The sequence below is a fragment of the Blennius ocellaris genome (genome assembly GCF_963422515.1).
Source record: "Blennius ocellaris genome assembly, chromosome: 3".
Lineage (NCBI taxonomy): Eukaryota > Metazoa > Chordata > Actinopteri > Blenniiformes > Blenniidae > Blennius > Blennius ocellaris.
This window is the reverse complement of record NC_137652.1, coordinates 3524490-3542290: the sequence shown is the minus strand read 5'-3', so window position 1 is coordinate 3542290 and position 17801 is coordinate 3524490. Positions and strand designations below refer to the sequence as shown.

General features: G+C 45.4%; 1 protein-coding gene across 1 annotated transcript; it reads right to left on the bottom strand.

Annotated features, from left to right (window-relative positions):
• Positions 1–977: 977 nt before the first annotated feature.
• LOC308145667 (multidrug and toxin extrusion protein 1-like) lies at positions 978–13653 on the bottom strand. The gene is made up of 16 exons (XM_080517162.1): positions 13570–13653; positions 11301–11402; positions 11114–11182; positions 10776–10924; positions 9777–9819; positions 9320–9364; positions 9117–9214; positions 8276–8373; positions 6238–6419; positions 6022–6130; positions 5792–5867; positions 5130–5199; positions 4902–5034; positions 3920–4014; positions 3781–3844; positions 978–2602 (listed from the first exon to the last, which is right to left on the bottom strand). Exons 1-16 carry the CDS (start codon positions 13591–13593, stop codon positions 2364–2366), a joined length of 1596 nt encoding a protein of 531 aa, XP_080373288.1. The 5' UTR covers positions 13594–13653; the 3' UTR covers positions 978–2363.
• Between the last annotated feature and the right edge of the window lie 4148 nt (positions 13654–17801).

Genomic DNA, 17801 nt, shown 5'->3' with positions numbered 1-17801 from the left:
TGCTTGTAGATAGATAGATAGATAGATGTCAAATTATAAAAAAAATGCAAAGATGTGGTCAAGTAAGTGCCTATAAGACAATTTAGATATAAAAATAATACATATTAAAATGTGAAAACTATAAAAACCGGCCTTTTCCTCCATGTAGCCTTATTAAACTCCAAAACTGACGGATTTAGTTGTACATCAAGAGGAGCTCTCCGTTATTTGTCTAAGCAGCGTGTTACGCAACACCCAGTGAATGAGGGCAGCTGGAGCCACAACAAACAGGAAACTGTGTGCATTTACCTCTGTCCTTTTTAACAGGTCAGAGCTTTGTGTCTGTGGGCTTCATCGCAGAGGGTCATTGGTCGTCCTCGTCGTCCTCATCCCCCCGCCCCCATCGGATATATAGGAAGGAGGCGCTGGACGATACTTTTCAAACTAAAAGAATGACAGCATAACAGTTGTTGCACACTGTGTGATGTCCCGACACACAAACAAGAGGCTCCCTGTTCAAATCCAGGCCAGAAAATGAAGCTCCACCCACAAAATATTAGCCAAAAATTATTGGTGTATACTCGTTACTTGAGGATGTACTGTATGTAGCAATCCCGTCAGAATAATTGTCAGTTCTATTATATAAATGTCCATTTCTAAAAGGATGTTAGAGATTTAAAAACAAAAATGCGCCTTTACGCCGATGACACTGAATATAATCAACACAGAAGACGGAACCTCCTGGTGAAATTAAGCCGAAATACAAGCATGACAGCAGTTTAAATGATAAAATACTTCAGCTGAGAAGCTTCACTTCATGCTAACGTGTGGAAAACTGGACACGAATCAAAGCTGAAGAGCTAAAAGCGCTAATGCTGGAGTTAACATGAACACAGGCGTAAGACTGGAAGTGGAATTCAAGGGACTAGGAATGTGTAGAAGGAATAAACAGGACAACTATTACAATTCATAAAGTTTTATTAATTTAAAGGCTGACCTAAAGTCTTTGGTACGTCTGATGTAGCGTCACATCGAACACGGGCAAGCAAAACGCTAGAGTGCCGACAAGAACCTGAAATCGTGGAATATTACACTTTGGTCACATTAAACAACCCCGTGATGGAAAACCTCCGTACAAATACAATCTCACAGAGGTTGACCTGTCTTTGCGGGCCCCGTCTTGTCTAACAGTGGATTCCAGCAGTTGATAAAAAGGCAATCAGTTCCTCGTTAGTCAAACCAAAAATGTACAGAATGTAAACATTTAAACATTTACACTAAAACTTCCTAGAACAAAGTACCTTTTCTGGCACGTCTCCAAAACCCCCCCCCCAAAAAAACTGCCCGATGGGCTGGAAAACCAGAAATAATGGCGTGGATCTGCTCCGTTCAGACCTTTAACGACTCTTGACGAGGACGAGTTCTCCACAGCAGGCGTCTGCAGCCTGGACGACTCAGGCTGGGAAGTTTCATTTGCCGTCAACAAATCAAACGGCAGCGAGTCGCTCGCAAAACTAAAACGACACACGAGCTCCTGGCAGATTACTTGGCTGCAGTGACAATTCTGGATAGTAAAAGTTGCTTTTTTAAGAAGGCGAAATTCCCTTTTGAATGGTGCCACGCTCGATTTGGAACGACAACTCGAGTAAAAAGACGCTGATCTTTTGATCTTTCAATCCCAAGAACCTCTTCGACAACACGAATATAAACGTTTGCAGTAGCTATTGTGCATATATTGTTATATTTATCTTCACCAGCGAAAGTTGGGAAGAACTGGTTATGTTTTGTTTTGTTCTGCTCGTGTAGTTATTTATTTATCTACAGTACGTATGTTATGGAGTTTAACGACGACTTTTCACAAAAACTATAAACCCAAATTGCATGAAATTTTCAGCGACGATTTGTCGCCACCCGACGACCGACCCATTAGATTTTGGGACGTTTTCAAATGAATCCTAAAAAAAACAACAACAAAAAACGGGTGGGAAAAAAAATGCCCAACACAAAGTCCCATGAAAGGAACCTCATCGAGGAGATATACGAGTGTCTGTTGCCATGGAGACGCACTGGAGGGCTTCAGCTGCCATTAGCCGTCTGCTAGCACACTGCTAACTCCCCCTCTCCCCCAACACTCTCAGGCAATCACAGGCCAACTCGCTCTAACGGTGCGTTCAGGCACCGCAAAAAGAACGGGAGCCGTCAGATCATCATTCAAGCTAACATTTTTTAACAAGGTTTCTCTTTTCTCCTGAACGAGATCAGAGGCCCACCAACGACTCCGGCACCATTTAAACAGGAATCTGTTGGTTAAAACAAGAAGATAGAAAACAAAACACGAGTCTCGCCGAGTTTCCGTGCAGGACGCCTAGCGGCTCGCCTAGTTATTAAGCTTCCAGCCGCTTGGTGAGGGTCAACGTGACGATTCCGCTGGCGAGGATGAAGAGCATGAAGAGCAACACCATGGAGCGCCGTACCACCAGCTGCTTCAGCGACAGCACGTCTCCCACCGTGGTGGCGGCGGCGGCGGCCGGCGTTGAAGCCGGCACTTCTTGGTAGATGTGTTTCTCGTCTGGAGCTTCTAGAGAATTCTGCTCGCTGGCGCTGACCTCCATCTTTTCAGACGCTAAGGAGTTTCAAAAGACAACATTTGGCATTCCGACCACCAGAATTCGCCGCCAAACACCTCAAAGCTTTATAATTGATGAATCTGGGGGGCGTGTTGGAGGAAGGAGTCCGACTCGAGTTAATGCCAACTCGGGGAAACTTTCAGGAAATGAAGGAGCTGCTGCTAAAAGACAGGAGTCAGAACGACGACTCTCCGTTAGGGTGGAGTGACGGGTGGAGGCCTGTTGGGGTCTAATGCTCTACAGCAGGGTTCTGCAGCCTTGACGACCAAAAGAGCGGTAAAACATGCTAATTGTCTGGCATAAAGAAATAAATATCTAAAAAGGTTGATCTATATATAACAAATATTGCATATCGATATGTTTTATTACATTTTTAATTGTTGTGGCTGTTAATAGAGGTTTTTTTCTCCATGGATTTTCCTACTTCAGCCATTTTATGCATCTTGGCTATTTTAGCCGTTTTTTTTTTTTTTGCCGTTTATAGCTACTTTATGTTTCCCAATGTTTAGAGCGGTTTTAGCTCTTCTAAACTTCTTTTTTTTCATTTTCCCCCCTTTTTTCTTTATTTTTCTACATTTAAAAAAAACGTGATTCGTGAGGTACAGAAGAACATCGTCTGCGTATAAGGATAGTTTATACACGTCCACTCCTCATTGATGAGATTTGCCGCTGATTTTTCTTATTTTCTGCTATTGTTCTGTCAATTATCAAAATCATGTTTGTTTTTTGTTTGTTTTGTGTCCTTTTGTTCTCGTCTTTGCCATCATTGTTGTGATTATTTTGGTTTTTGCTCTGTTGTTGCTCAGGCTGGTTTAATCTCATGGCAGTTGGAAAATATTTGGCTCCCTGTGATTACTGTATTATAATGAAAAAAAAAAATGTATGTAGCACTAACAAGGGTATTGTATGCATCTCCCCACCCAGTCTATCTCTCTCTTTCCTCTCCTCTCCTCTCTCCTTTCACCCCAACCGGTCCGCAGAATTCCTCCACCTCTGACTCTGGTTTCTCCAGAGTTTCTCCCTGTTGGGGAGTTTTTCCTCTCTACAGTCGCAAACACACCTCCTTGCTCATGTGGATATGTTGGGCTTTTCTATTTTCTCTATAAAAGCACATTGGAATGACTAAAAAAAAGAATAAACGCTCGTTTCAAAGAGCTCTGGGAGTGGCGCTCACCTGGATCCTCCTTGTCGTGCATCTTGTTGCCCTCGCTGACCTGGACCCCCGCTCTCTGCCGGGCCTGACCGGGGGACAGAAAGGTTGGAGATCAGGGCGTCGTCCCCCTTCAGCTCGGTGCCCTACCGGCCCTACCCACCTCTGCAGCCACCGCATTCCAGTCCAGTCGATAAAAATACGCCAAGAAGAAGGACACCTGCATCAGTACGCAGATCGTGAGCCCCGTCCACAGACCTGAGGAGAGACAACACGTCCAGGTGGAAACTCAAAACCTCCGTCGTTGTTTTGTGTGTCTTTTTTTTCCCCAAACGACAACGGAACGTTTTGGGAAAAAGTGGAAAAAGGCGGAATCGCTGCCGCCGCACATGTGCACCACGGGAGTAGCTCGTAGTTTCTGCACATGCTCAGTAGAGACAATCAGAACAATGTTTCCTCCAGAGTGTCACGAAACCATATTCTCCTGGGACTTGGTGCTTTTATTTTGACGGTCACCATAATGACAATCCGACTTGGCGGTGTGTCAACGAGACTCTCCACGTTCTCCCGTTGTTTACGTTTAAAGCAGATGGTTCTCTGCTGCACGTGTGTGGTTTCATTACATTAAAAAAAATTAGTGGCCAATCATGCTAACTACATTGTTTTCAGTGTTTCTTCCGTTATCATGTAAACGGGCATCCTTTTCATAATGTCGCCGTGGAAACGCAAAGCTTTCCTGAAACCAAAACACAAAAACGATGCGTTTTCACTTGAAACGTTGTCGTGTAAATGAGGCCGTAGAGGCTAACGCAGCGATTCAACCAAACTGTGGGCCGAGGCCCCCTGGTGGGTCCTGAAGGAACTGCAGAAGGACCCAAAAATGTAACAATGACTCGAAATATCATAAAAAAATATATAATGTAATGAAACCCTAAACGTAATAACTGGTTGATAATATCAAAAATGTAACAAAACCCCAAAATATAGTAACTACTCAAGAATGTTTAGAGCGTTTTGGCCTCTGCTACATGTGTGTGTGGTTTCACTACCAAAAAAAAAAAAAAAACACAACAGCCCTACATGTACAGTTAAAATGTCAGCCTCAGGGTCCCTCTGTGAGATTTGCCGGATTCACCCGGCCGTACCTAAAATCCCCATGCCGGCTGGAAACATCAGCGACAGGCCGATGGGGAAGCCGATGAAGTAGTATCCCACGAAGCTGCACAGAGCGCCGACCGTCTGTTTTCCTGCTCCCCGGACGACGCCGCCGAGAACGGCCTGGAAACATCCGACACCGGAAAGGTCAGTTCTGACGTAAAAAAGTCACTCAGTGTGGAATTCAGAGAGAGCCGGAGGAAAAAAGGCTTCCTTACCCCAATCCCGTCAAAAAGATGCATGAAAGTAAACACAATCGTGACCTGAGAAACTCTGTCTATAATCTCTCTAAAAAACAAAAACAAAACAAGCAGATGGAGATTCAGTGTCAGGGGATTGAAACGACACACATGTGCAGTGAGACCATGCGGGGCTGGCTCACACCTCCGCTAGCCGTCGCTTCCATTATTAAGCAAGTTACAGAAACGAAGAGACTGTTATCACTGCTAAACTCATCCAATTCAAGGCGACAGGAAATCTGATATAACTGGGTGGACACACACACACACGTGAAATATAAGGTCCAATTAAAACAGACAATGAGTGAAAAAGCCAAAATTCAACAGAGTTCATGATTGAAAGGAATCAAAAAGCCGAAGCGATATTTTCATGGACTGATTGCTTAGGCAGGAAGTTTGTCCCGTTTCCCCCGTCAGCGTGTTTCAATCAGACTCGAGAGAAAGAAAGACATTTAAATATAACTCAAAGTGCTTTAATAAACTTCTGACATCCAACAAAATCAGTGAAGAGTTTGTTTTTCATGAAAAGGAGCACACATAATCAGAAATCACTCTTTTTTTTTGTAATGCATTTTCCTCGTGGTTGTGTCAGAAACAGGAAGAGAAACCAGTGAATTGCTGGATTTTTTTTTTTTACTTACTGGTCCGTTGTGAAAATGTAGCCGATGAAGTTTCTCATCAGAGCCATCGTGGTGCCGCTGCACAACACCACCACGACTGAGAGCAAACAGAAAACCACAAAAGATGCAAAGAAGAGCTGATTTGAATTGTCCTCTGTTGTGTGTGTGTGTGTGTGTGTGTGTGTGTGTGTGTGTGTGTGTGTGTGTGTGTGTGTGTGTGTGTGTGTGTGTGTGTGTGTCCTGGCTCTCACATGAGCAGATGATGGAGGTCTTGCAGGATATCTTGGCCCGCTCTACGTTCCCGGCGCCGAGCGCGGCGCCGACGCGCACGCTGGTTGCGCTGGCGATTCCAAGCGGCACCTGCAGGGGGGGGGGGGGGGGGCGAAGAAGAAACCACACATATGAATAAAAAAAAAAAAAAAAGCGAACGTTCACCCGCCAACCTTGTCCGGAACGGAGTCGGTCACCATGAAGGTCATGAGGGTCATCTGGTACATGACGGACTGAGCGCCCAGCTCCACGTCGCTGATCAGACCCGCCAGGAAGCCGCCCGCCTCGAAGATCCACCACTCCAGACAGAGCATCAGCATGCTGGGCAGCGCCAGCTTGACGAAGGGGCCCCACTCCTGCAGGCAGTCCAGGGACCAGCCTGGAGGGGGGGGTCCAAAAAAAACAAAAAAAAAACTTTATGTTTCTTCTCATCTTTAAGAAAATATACCTCTCAATGACGGAAGCGACTCTAAAACCTTACTCAACATTGGAACCTATTCGAACACCAAGACGTCTGTGGGACAGGAGAGACTGACCACCCAGTTTCGTTTTCATGATTCTGACCTTGGAATTTTTTCTCCACTAAATAGAAACTTGTGAAGTCTTTTTTTTATCAGTACTTGTGACTGAGGCCACGTCCACACGACGAACATAAAACCATCTTTGTTCTCCCCAGCGTTCTCTAAAATAAAACTCCGTCAACACGTCACTATGAACTCGACTCAACACGAGGCTTCAGGGCTGCAGTACACCTGCCAGGCCTGTAGGGGCGCTGTGACTCACCAAACACACTAAAAACACAGAAGAAGACAGAACACATAGAACTTTAGAAGTAGATTCCTGCTCATAAACCTATATATAACTAGTTCTATAGGTCTATGGCCCTGCTCCTCCTGCTGCTAGCGTCAGTAGCTTCTAGTTCTATAGGTCTATGGCCCTGCTCCTCCTGCTGCTAGCGTCAGTAGCTTCTAGTTCTATAGGTCTATGGCCCTGCTCCTCCTGCTGCTAGCGTCAGTAGCTTCTAGTTCTATAGGTCTATGGCCCTGCTCCTCCTGCTGCCAGTGTTGTAGCTTCTAGTTTGATAGGTCTATGGCCCTGCTCCTCCTGCTGCTAGCGTCAGTAGCTTCTAGTTCTATAGGTCTATGGCCCTGCTCCTCCTGCTGCTAGCGTCAGTAGCTTCTAGTTCTATAGGTCTATGGCCCTGCTCCTCCTGCTGCTAGCGTCAGTAGCTTCTAGTTCTATAGGTCTATGGCCCTGCTCCTCCTGCTGCTAGCGTCAGTAGCTTCTAGTTCTATAGGTCTATGGCCCTGCTCCTCCTGCTGCTAGCGTCAGTAGCTTCTAGTTCTATAGGTCTATGGCCCTGCTCCTCCTGCTGCCAGTGTTGTAGCTTCTAGTTTGATAGGTCTATGGCCCTGCTCCTCCTGCTGCTAGCGTCAGTAGCTTCTAGTTCTATAGGTCTATGGCCCTGCTCCTCCTGCTGATAGCGTCAGTAGCTTCTAGTTCTATAGGTCTATGGCCCTGCTCCTCCTGCTGCTAGCGTCAGTAGCTTCTAGTTCTATAGGTCTATGGCCCTGCTCCTCCTGCTGCTAGCGTCAGTAGCTTCTAGTTCTCTAGGTCTATGGCCCTGCTCCTCCTGCTGCTAGCGTCAGTAGCTTCTAGTTCTCTAGGTCTATGGCCCTGCTCCTCCTGCTGCTAGCGTCAGTAGCTTCTAGTTCTATAGGTCTATGGCCCTGCTCCTCCTGCTGCTAGCGTCAGTAGCTTCTAGTTCTATAGGTCTATGGCCCTGCTCCTCCTGCTGCTAGCGTCAGTAGCTTCTAATTCTATAGGTCTATGGCCCTGCTCCTCCTGCTGCTAGCGTCAGTAGCTTCTGCAGGGGGGGAAACACCTGGTGTGGACGGGCCCTTACATTTTCAATGAGTTCAAAGTGTCATAAAAAGTACAGTCCAGGGTTTCTCAGACTCTTTTAACATGTGGCTCTGACTCCTCCTCGACACCGCGCCACATTTCGTCATTAAAGAGTGAATGATTCTGTTAAAGGTTCCACTGAAATTTGTTTAAAATCACAACTGTTTTTTGACGAACAAGAGATTGACGTAGAGGTGAAATGAGACAGGTTCATCTTTTCTGAAATATACGATCTGATAAGCAGTTTTACGTATAAAACAGACGTGCTGAATGCTGTTCTTTGTTTCTTCTCTGAGGTAAGAGAAGCGGTGCTGCTGCCGGCGGACTCACCGTCCCAGGTGTTCTTGTGCAGACCTCTGCAGACGATGTAGGCGAACAAGAGGGTCGCCAGCAGAAACTGGGACAAAGTGTTGGCGAGCGCAGATCCACTGCAACGTAACACCCATTGAAAATGTGAGTATTTTGAAAAGTCAAATGCAAATAAAATGTATTACCATTACATAGTTTAAGGCAGATGTCGTCATAGAGCACCATTCAAACACGGGAGGTAATTCACGGTACTTTCTGAAAATGCTCTTGTCTCCATGGAAATGGGGGTGGGGGGGGGTGGGGGGGGGGGGCAACTTTTCTGAAACGCTGCAACTGTGCATGTTTCCTCCAGAGAGTCATGACTTCATATTCTCCTTGGTACTTTTATTTTGACAGTCACCGTGATAACAATCTAACTTGGTCATGTGTCCGTGTTAGTTTGTTCGTGTTAAATTGTTATTGTTTAGAGTTATTTGTTCTCTGCTGCATGTGTGTGTGGTTTCATTACGGAAACAAACAACAGCACCCACTGGTGGCCCGACACGCTCAAGACATTGTTTTCAGTGTTTCCGTGGAAACGCAAAGCTTTTCCGAAAACGGAAACACAAAAAGCGATGCGTTTGCCCTTGAAACGTTGTCATAGAAACGAGGCCGACGCCCCCTGGTGGGTCCTGAAAGAACTGCAGAAGAGCCAATTAAAAGAAATTGTAACTATCAACTTTGTAATCACTAAAGAGAAGTGCATTTAGATTTTTTTTTTACATTCTTTTTAACTTTTTTCAATCTGACCATTGTATAGGTCGAAACTTTAAATTTGTTGCGGGGCCGAAGAGAAAGAAGTCATGTAGTAAAAGATACTCACGCGACGCCCATGTCCAGAACGTAGAGGAGAACATAGTTGGTGACCGCATTAATCACATTAACGATGGCTCCAGTGATCAGCTGAGGCCAGATAATGCCCTGCAAAACACAACATGGACCCAATAATGGACACAATAATTTACAGAGTTCCTCCAATGAGTTTTTTTTTTTTAACTTTAATATGTGTGTGAGGGGAAACTGCACCTGATTCTGAAGGTAGCGCCCCTGCAGGTGGAACATGAACGCAGCCTGAAGACATAAAGACCAAAAAAAAAAGAGTTAATGACGGAGTTCAGCACAGAAACGCTCAGAGCGGTTAGCATCATGCTAACCGTTAGCTCCCCAGCCGTCGTCGCACCAAAAAATGTCAGATCGGCGCTCATGAGTACTAAAAGTAGGTCTGAACCTAATATTAGGATGATCTATTGAAATACTTCTAAGAAGCAATTAGATTTGGTAGATCTGTGTGGTTTGTCTTCCATCAAACAATCGTATGCTCCCGATTATTTCCTTTTTTTAAATGGCGCCACACTTGGACTGGACAAGCATTAGTGGGATGAGTCATTCCAGGTGTAGTTTATTACAATGGTGCTTGAGGAATCCTGGGATCAAACCAGGGAAAGTCAATTTAGATTTAAAAAAAAAAACATGTGAGACTCACAGGCAGAGCAGGCGTGAATATCTCCACGTAGAGCTGGGCGAGTCTGGAAGGAGCACAAGATTCAGCTTCAATCTCAAACTTTGTGGAAAATTCTACTCAAAACAGACGAAACCCGACTCGTCCAACTTAAAGTCCCAGACGAGGACGATTGTTGATATTCATAGCGTGTTGTTCTCCAAGTGCGTGCGGTTTCATCACACAAAAAAAACCAACAAAGAACGCCATCGATTTCGAAACGTTGCCGTGTAAATGCAAAACTTTTCTGAAACGTGAAAGCGCTTGAAATGTTTAAAAAAATAATTATATTTTAGTTTGTTTGCATTCCATGCAGAGTTTCCAAAAAAATGGCAAAAGGAAAAAAAAAGGGGGGGGGGGGAGAACAAAATGAGAAAAAGGTTTAAAAAAGAAAAATAAAGAAAAAAGAAAAAAAAGGGAAAAAGAACAAAACGAGAAAAAAAAATGTTAATTAAGAAAAATAAAGAGAAAAAAAAAGAAAAAAGGGAAAAAGAAAGTTTCTACAGCTAAAACCTCTCCAAACATTGGGAAATATAAAGGAGCTATAAACAGCTAAAAAAAGAAAAAAAAAAGCAAAAACAGCCAAGATGTATAAAATGGCTAAAGTGGGAAAATGCATGGAGGAAAAAAAAACTTTAAAAACAGCCACAAAATGTAATAAAACATATTGCAACGCTTCATTAATGCAATATGTCTTATATATAGATCAACCTTTTTAGATATTTATTACTTTATGTCAGAAAATTAACATGTTTTATGGCTCTGTAAAAATTCTATTTGTTTGAAAATGGTGAAAACGGCTCTTTTGGTCACCGAGGTTGCAGAACCCTGAAAGTCTTTTAGTCTTAAGACTTTAAAATGTATTTATTATTAATGAATTCATACATAAATCTGCACGTTTGTGGAGTATCAACAGGTGAATCAGTTGACCCTGAGGTGTCAGACGTTTGGGAGACTTTAAGACGGGTGGAGAAACTAACTGACCTGGCAATCTCCGGACTCTGTCGGAAGAGTATCAGGAGGGGCTCGGTGTTGATGAGGATGGCCCAGCAGGGGAAACAGGCCAGCAGCAGAACCAGGATCCCCCTCTGGAGGATCACACCCACCCGCTTCAGGTTACCGCTCCCGTAGGTCTGCAACACAACCGGCGGAGCGAAACTCAAAACACCGGCAAGCAGCACGGCGCAGGACTGAACAAAGAAGGGCGGCTCCACGCGGGCTGAACCCCCCGGGCCGAGCCGGGAACGGAACCGCGGGGGCTCCCGTTGGCCTCGGGTTGGACAAACACGGCGCGGAGACCCCCCCGCCGACCGGGGACGTACCTGAGAGATGAGCGTATCGCAGGTCAACGACAAACCCATGCCAACGGAAATCCCAGTGACGTTGACCGCCTGCAAGTAGAGGAAAGACAAGCATGAGACACATGGGGAGGACGGGTGGGGGTGGGGGGGGGGGGGTGGAGGTGGAGGTGGGGGGTATGCCGGGACACGAACAAACAAGAATCCTCACCGCGACGGCTAAGGCTACGGCCGCCAACTTGGTTTTTCCCAGGTGGCCACAGAACACGGTGCTGACGAAGCTGATGAGGTAGGTCATCAACTGGGAAAGGCACTGCAACACACAAACTCCAGCTGTTACACAGAAAGAAGTGAGGGAGCAGTATTATCTCCTTCCGACAATAATACAACAATTTTAACTGTGGTTGATCGGTTTTCTAAGGCGGAGCATTTTATCGCTCTACCTAAACTCCCCTCTGCTAAAGAGACTGCTGAGACATTGGTGTCACAAGTTTTCAGGATCCATGGGATACCAGTGGATACTGTGTCAGACCGTGGACCTCAGTTTACGTCGGAGGTGTGGAAGCTGTTCTGCAAGGTTCTGGACGCCACAGTCAGTTTAACATCTGGGTTTCATCCACAGTCGAATGGTCAGACGGAGCGGGCGAACCAGTCCCTGGAAACCCTGCTGAGATGTGTCACGGCAGAAAACCCCACAGCCTGGAGTTCTCAGCTTCCATGGGTAGAGTACACTCACAAGTCGCTGCCTAACTCTTCCTCTGGTCCATCTCCCTTCCAGTGCTCCCTGGGGTACCAGCCACCATTGTCCGTTCAGGGCTTAAACAAGAGATGCGAGAGGACGTGGAAGAAGGCCAGGGCCTCCCTAACCCAGTCAAATCAGAGGATGGAACAGAAGGCGAATCGCAGACGCACTCCCGCTCCAGTGTACACGCCAGGCCAAAAGGTTTGGCTCCGGGCAAAGGATCTTCCCCTGAAGGTGGAGTCTCGGAAGCTGGCACCACTGTTTGTCGGACCATTTGAGGTGGAGAAGATCGTCAACCCTAGTTCCGTACAGCTCAAACTTCCTGCCTCCATGAAGATCCATCCGACCTTTCATGTGTCCCAAGTCAAACCTGTCCTAGAGAGCACTCTGGCCCCTCTCCTGTCCGTCCCCCTCCACCACCCAGGATGGTGTATGACGCACCGGCGTACACGGTAAGACGCCTGTTGGATGTGCGCCGACGGGGTCGCGGACTTCGGTTTCTGGTGGATTGGGAGGGGTATGGGTCTGAAGAACGCAGCTGGGTACCCCGTCGCCAAATTCTGGACCCCAAGCTGATCCGCCTCATGGCAGCATCCCCCCCCCCCCCACCCCGCCTTTCCTTTTTCCTAGATGGGCGTGTGCCGCATGGCTGCATGCTGTGCGAGTTATATAGGAGTGCGGGGCTAATTACCTGAGTACACTAACCTGCAGCAGGGTGTGGTTTCAGTCAACAATGCACCTCTCTCCCAATAAAGCTGGCATCAGATGAAGACTCTCTGCCAAACCGCTAAACGATTTACATACTGGACCACACCCTGCTGCACCGAGCTCCTGCCTGCGACTCTGTTCCTGGCCCACTCCAACGGCTTCAGCACAGCAAGACTCCCTGACAACCTCCTTCAGGCTGCAGCATACGCCGCCGCCCGCGTTCTCCAGCGCCGACCACGCCATTCAGCGTTTGCTGCTTCATTCCAGGCAGTGTGCTCCTTTAGTCTCCCGCTGGGTCCTAATAGTTTTGTTTGGGTGCTTCTTAGCTGGAGCAGTGTGCCTGTGTTGGTGCCTCTGCGAGTTCAGTTTTTTCTAGTTTAAAGTACCTGGGTTAGTCTTTAGTTCTGTCTCGTTAGAGTTCTGCTTTCCTGTGTATTTGGTTTGAGTTCTTTGCCTCGTCATTTATTAATAAAGTGTCCCGAGAGGATTCCTGATTGCCGTGTTTCTGTCCGCTCCTGAGTCTCTGAGTGTGAACTGTGACAAAGATAAGATAAGATAATCTCACAGATAGAGAAATGTAGAGTCACAGCAGCAACAAAGCAGGATAGGAGCATAAAATCACACATTGTACAGGAGAGGAGAATAAAAATAAAAATCACACGGTGCACAATAAAATATGGTAAAAAATATATAGTAGAAAGTGACTCCAAAACACTTAGAAAAGAGACAATAACTTAAACATGTACGAGTACTATCTGACAGATTAAGGGTGGAGTATTTTTTTTATTTTTTTTGTCTTATTAGTTGATCATTTCAATACGAACTGAACTCATTCCTCACAATGATGATTTATATTGATGTCTGTGACAGCTGCGCCATTTAGAATGAATTAATCCTTCATCTGCAGGAATCTGACTCATTTAATACATATTTAATATTTACTCATAAAATAAAACATCATAAAATAATAAAAAAAAAAAAAGAAAAGAGTGTCTTTTCTTGACAGAAGGCATGAAAGCAGCGGACTCACCACCGGACCGGCCAGTTTGAGCATTTGGACCAGTTCGTCCCGGTACTCTGCAGAAACGACCACCCGCAGCTTCTCCAGACATGAGGTTGAGACGCCCCCGGACCCCCTGGACCCCCCGGACCCCCCGGACCATTCGGACCATTCGGACCCTTCGGACCCATCCGCCTCCGCCTCCGCCTCCGCCTCCGCCGCCACCGCCGCCGCCGCCGCCGCCGTCGCCGCCTCCTGCCTCTCCGAGCCGTCCGGACCCTCCATGAGCCTCCAGCGGTGTGTCCTATAGAGCAGCCGCTGCAGGCGGAGCGCGTCTTTAAACCGGCAGCTAGTGATGAGCAAATTTGAACGAATCGTTCAAAACCCGCGAGTCACTTTACTGAACGGTGTCTCGCGAGTTTTCGCGTTCACTAACTCGTTCACTGAGTCATTTTTTTGCTCGGGCCTCCTTGTAGCCGGGCCGCTAAGCACAGCAGCTTCCGGCTCCTGACATTCACACGAGGCTTTCAGCACACTCGAGTCAGCTTGTCGGTGTGGTTCAGCTCACATGACCGACTCACCTTCCCTCCAATCGTTCAGCTCACATGACCGACTCCCCTCGAAACTTCGAAAGAGTCGTTCACTGAATCGGTCAGTAGCACTTCCGCTGTATCGTTCACCTCCTGAGCGGTGAGCGGTGAGTCCTCCCCCCCACCCCACCCCCTCCCTCACATTAAAATCTGCAGCGGCGCTCCCAGGGTTCGAATTACAACGTGGCTTTCGGGGGGAGCCCAGCTCCCCCCAGCTCCCCTCAGCTCCCCGGTCATTCGAGCTCTGGGCGCTCCGCTCTGAAAGTTTCTGAGTGACGGCGGAGAAGAAAAAAAAAATAAAAATACATTGTTTGTTTCACAAAGCTTGAAGAAATAAATACACAATAAATTATGTTAAAAATACGACTTTGTTGCCTTCAATGCTGTCCCCTATAATTAGTTTCACCCTTTGAAAATCACGTTATTTATTCATAGAAGTAAAACTATTTTGGAGAGTTGTGAGAAGAAAATCAAAATGCTGGAAGTGAAAGGTTTCCCATCTGGGCAACTCCTTCCTCGAACGGCCGACTTTCTTGTGTGGTGGAGATCTCGAGCCCCAGTGTTCAAAAACACAGTGGAGGTTATGAAAACCAAACTGTGCATCGTGTCAACATCAGTGCCTTCAGAACGGATCTTTTCCATTTACTTTAGAAGATTGTTTACGAGATTTGCACTAATTCATAATTTGTGAAACGCCTTCATTTACATTTTGCACATAGTTATTTTATTCGTATTTATTCATTTAAGTGTAAGTTCCAGTTTCTGTTTACTTTCTATTCCAAATGTTCGTTTTTGACGTTTCAATTGTGATGTTTCACATTTACCTTTGAGGTTGTGACAGAAAAAAAAAATAAACATTTGCATTTTAAGAATTTTTTATCTTTCTTTCTGTCTTTTTTCTGCTAGAAGCAGCTTGTAGCTGTAACGCCAGCCGCTGAGCACAGCAGCTTCCGGCTCCTGACATTCACACGAGGCTTTCAGCACACTCGAGTCAGCTTGTCGGTGTCGTTCAGCACGAATGACCGACTCACCTCCCTCCAATCGTTCAGCTCACATGACCGACTCCCGTCGAAACTCGAAAGAGTCGTTCACTGAATCGGTCAGTAGCACTTCCGCTGTGTCGTTCACCTCACGAGCGGTGAGCGGTGAGGTTATTATTAGATTATTTATTAGATACTAGTAAAAAAAGAAAATCAGAATGTTGGAAGAAAAAAAACTATAAAAACATATGTATACATTAATATATACTGTATATCTGCCATTCTGGATGCCAGGTATTTATTCAGTTTAATCATTTATCTAATTTATTTTCTGATTCAACTAAACCTCAAAAACAACACACATAATCTAGAATAAGGAGACCAGGACCACTAAAAACTAATGTGTACTTATTGTTTATTTTCCTCAGAAGTGTTTCATCATTTTACTATGAATACATGATTCTCCCCCTGGTTCATGTCGCAGTTCAGCTGAGCCGCCTGGTCCTGGAGCGGGTGGAAATAGTGCGCATGCGCAACTGAATCAAATGACTCAAATGTCTCAAATGACTCAAATGAACGATTCACTTGGATGAACGACTCAAAAACCCTGTGAGTCCGTTCGAGGAGTCGGGTTTCTCATCACTACCGGCAGCCGAGCAGGGGATCGAACACGTGCTAAAGAGGAGGGACCTCACGAGCAGCCAGCCGCACGTGACGGTAAGTGTGTGTGTGTGTGTGTGTGTGAGATTTACATAATTGTAGAACAACTCAATTTCAGAATAATTTGTGAGAAAATAAATCCTGCATTTTTACATATTGTTATTTGTTGGTTGTTTTTTTTTACCACTTTATTCTTTGTTGATTTTTCTCTTCTTTTTTCCAACACAGAAATAAACTGGACAGTATATCCTGACAAAAATGTTGAGGTTAACTTAATCTAGACAGAAATAGGATATATTAAAAACAAAACATAACAAACAAAAGTTAGTGAGTTAAGTTTGTACATATTGTTATTTCTAATGGATATTTTCTATATTTCTCATATATGTCGTATAGGTCCACATATATTAGTATATTAGTATCATGTGGCTTTGTTTCTCTTGAGAGTTTCTCAAATCACACCTCAGATCTCACCCTGACTCTTCATACTGAATTATATAGCTTATGTTTTTGTGTCAAATATACTTAATAATCCTTCAAATCAATAATGCTGAAAAGAATTAGCCAGGGACCACATGTCCAGAACCACATGGACGAGCTGTCTGTACCTGGACATTTCACACGTACCTGGATTTTTACAAAACATTTCCCCCTTTGCATTTACAAAACGGTCTCCATACTCATGGGCCGGCATATACACCTGGTTCAGAGCTGCTATGAGCAGCCAAACCCGTAGGGGGCGGTGTAGCGAGAAGCATGAAGACAGCCACTCACAGTTCTGAAAAAAACAAACACAAAAAAAAAAAAACACACCTTCAAGAATAGCGCTGGTTATTTCCTGCTGTTTCAATGAAATATTTGTTATTTTTCTTTGGACTGATAAATGTGGCGTTAGAATATAAAACACAAAATACAAAAGCCATTAATTTCCACTTTAAACTTTGTAAACACAGCGAAGAGTAAATCGCCGTCAGTCTAAACCTCCAGCAGCGTCACTAGAAGATGGTCCAGACCCGCAGCAGCCCGAACTGTAAACTTTATAAAATAGAAAGTCTTGAGCGTAAACCTGAAAGTATAGGTTGCGTCCCACCTGGGAACCACCAGGGGGCAGCACTCTGATGAGCCAGTGTTCTGCAGGGTCATATGGGACTAACGGCTCGTTAACAGACGATGGAGGATCGGTTGTAGATTGAACAGGAGGAAAATGAAGAGAAGCTCATGCTGGAGTGACGTGATCTCTCCTGCCGGCTCCTGTCAGGAATCTAACCGCAGCGTTTTCAATCAACATGACGACTTTCTAAGCAGCTATTCGCGACCTGGGAGTCACAAAGGTCCACTCTGGAAGGAGGAAATGCGTCACTCCGAGTCAACATGTTAATGATTTTGGAGATATTCAAAGTAACTCCCGGGTTCCTCACAGTGGTACTGGAGGTCAAAGTACTACTACATGTTTAGATCTTTTCTTTCTCAAGTTCTTAAAATCAGCTTTATCTGAGCTCAATCACGTTTTTATGTCTCTAAGAAAAGCCTCTAGTCTAATAATGGTTTCATAGATAAATAGATTTCTGTATCATCTGCACAGCAGTGGAAGTCAACGGAGGGTTTCCTCACGGGTCCCAAACACAGGACCCTGTGGAACTCCGTGGTTCGGTTCAGAGCTTGAAGGATGAAGCCGTTTACTCTGAATCGGCTGCTGCTCGTCTCGTCGATGACGTCACTTCCAGACGTCATTACAATCTTGTTTTCACTGTGCAGCCAGCTCACAGTCGCTTCCTGCCACGGGGGGCAAACCACACTAACACATTCACTTTTACCATCTTGTGTGTGTGGTGACTGTAAGGACACCAAGATTTAAAATCTAAATTTAGATTTTATGCGCCGGCTTTTTGACCAGACGTCAAAACTGATTGTGATCAAGCTTTAGTTCCCGAGGCCTCTTGAACAGCAGTTATTGGAACCAGTTATTGATATTTGAAGGAGCTCCGGGTGACGTGATGGTTCTGCTTTCTGTACCAACGCCACTCCTTCATCC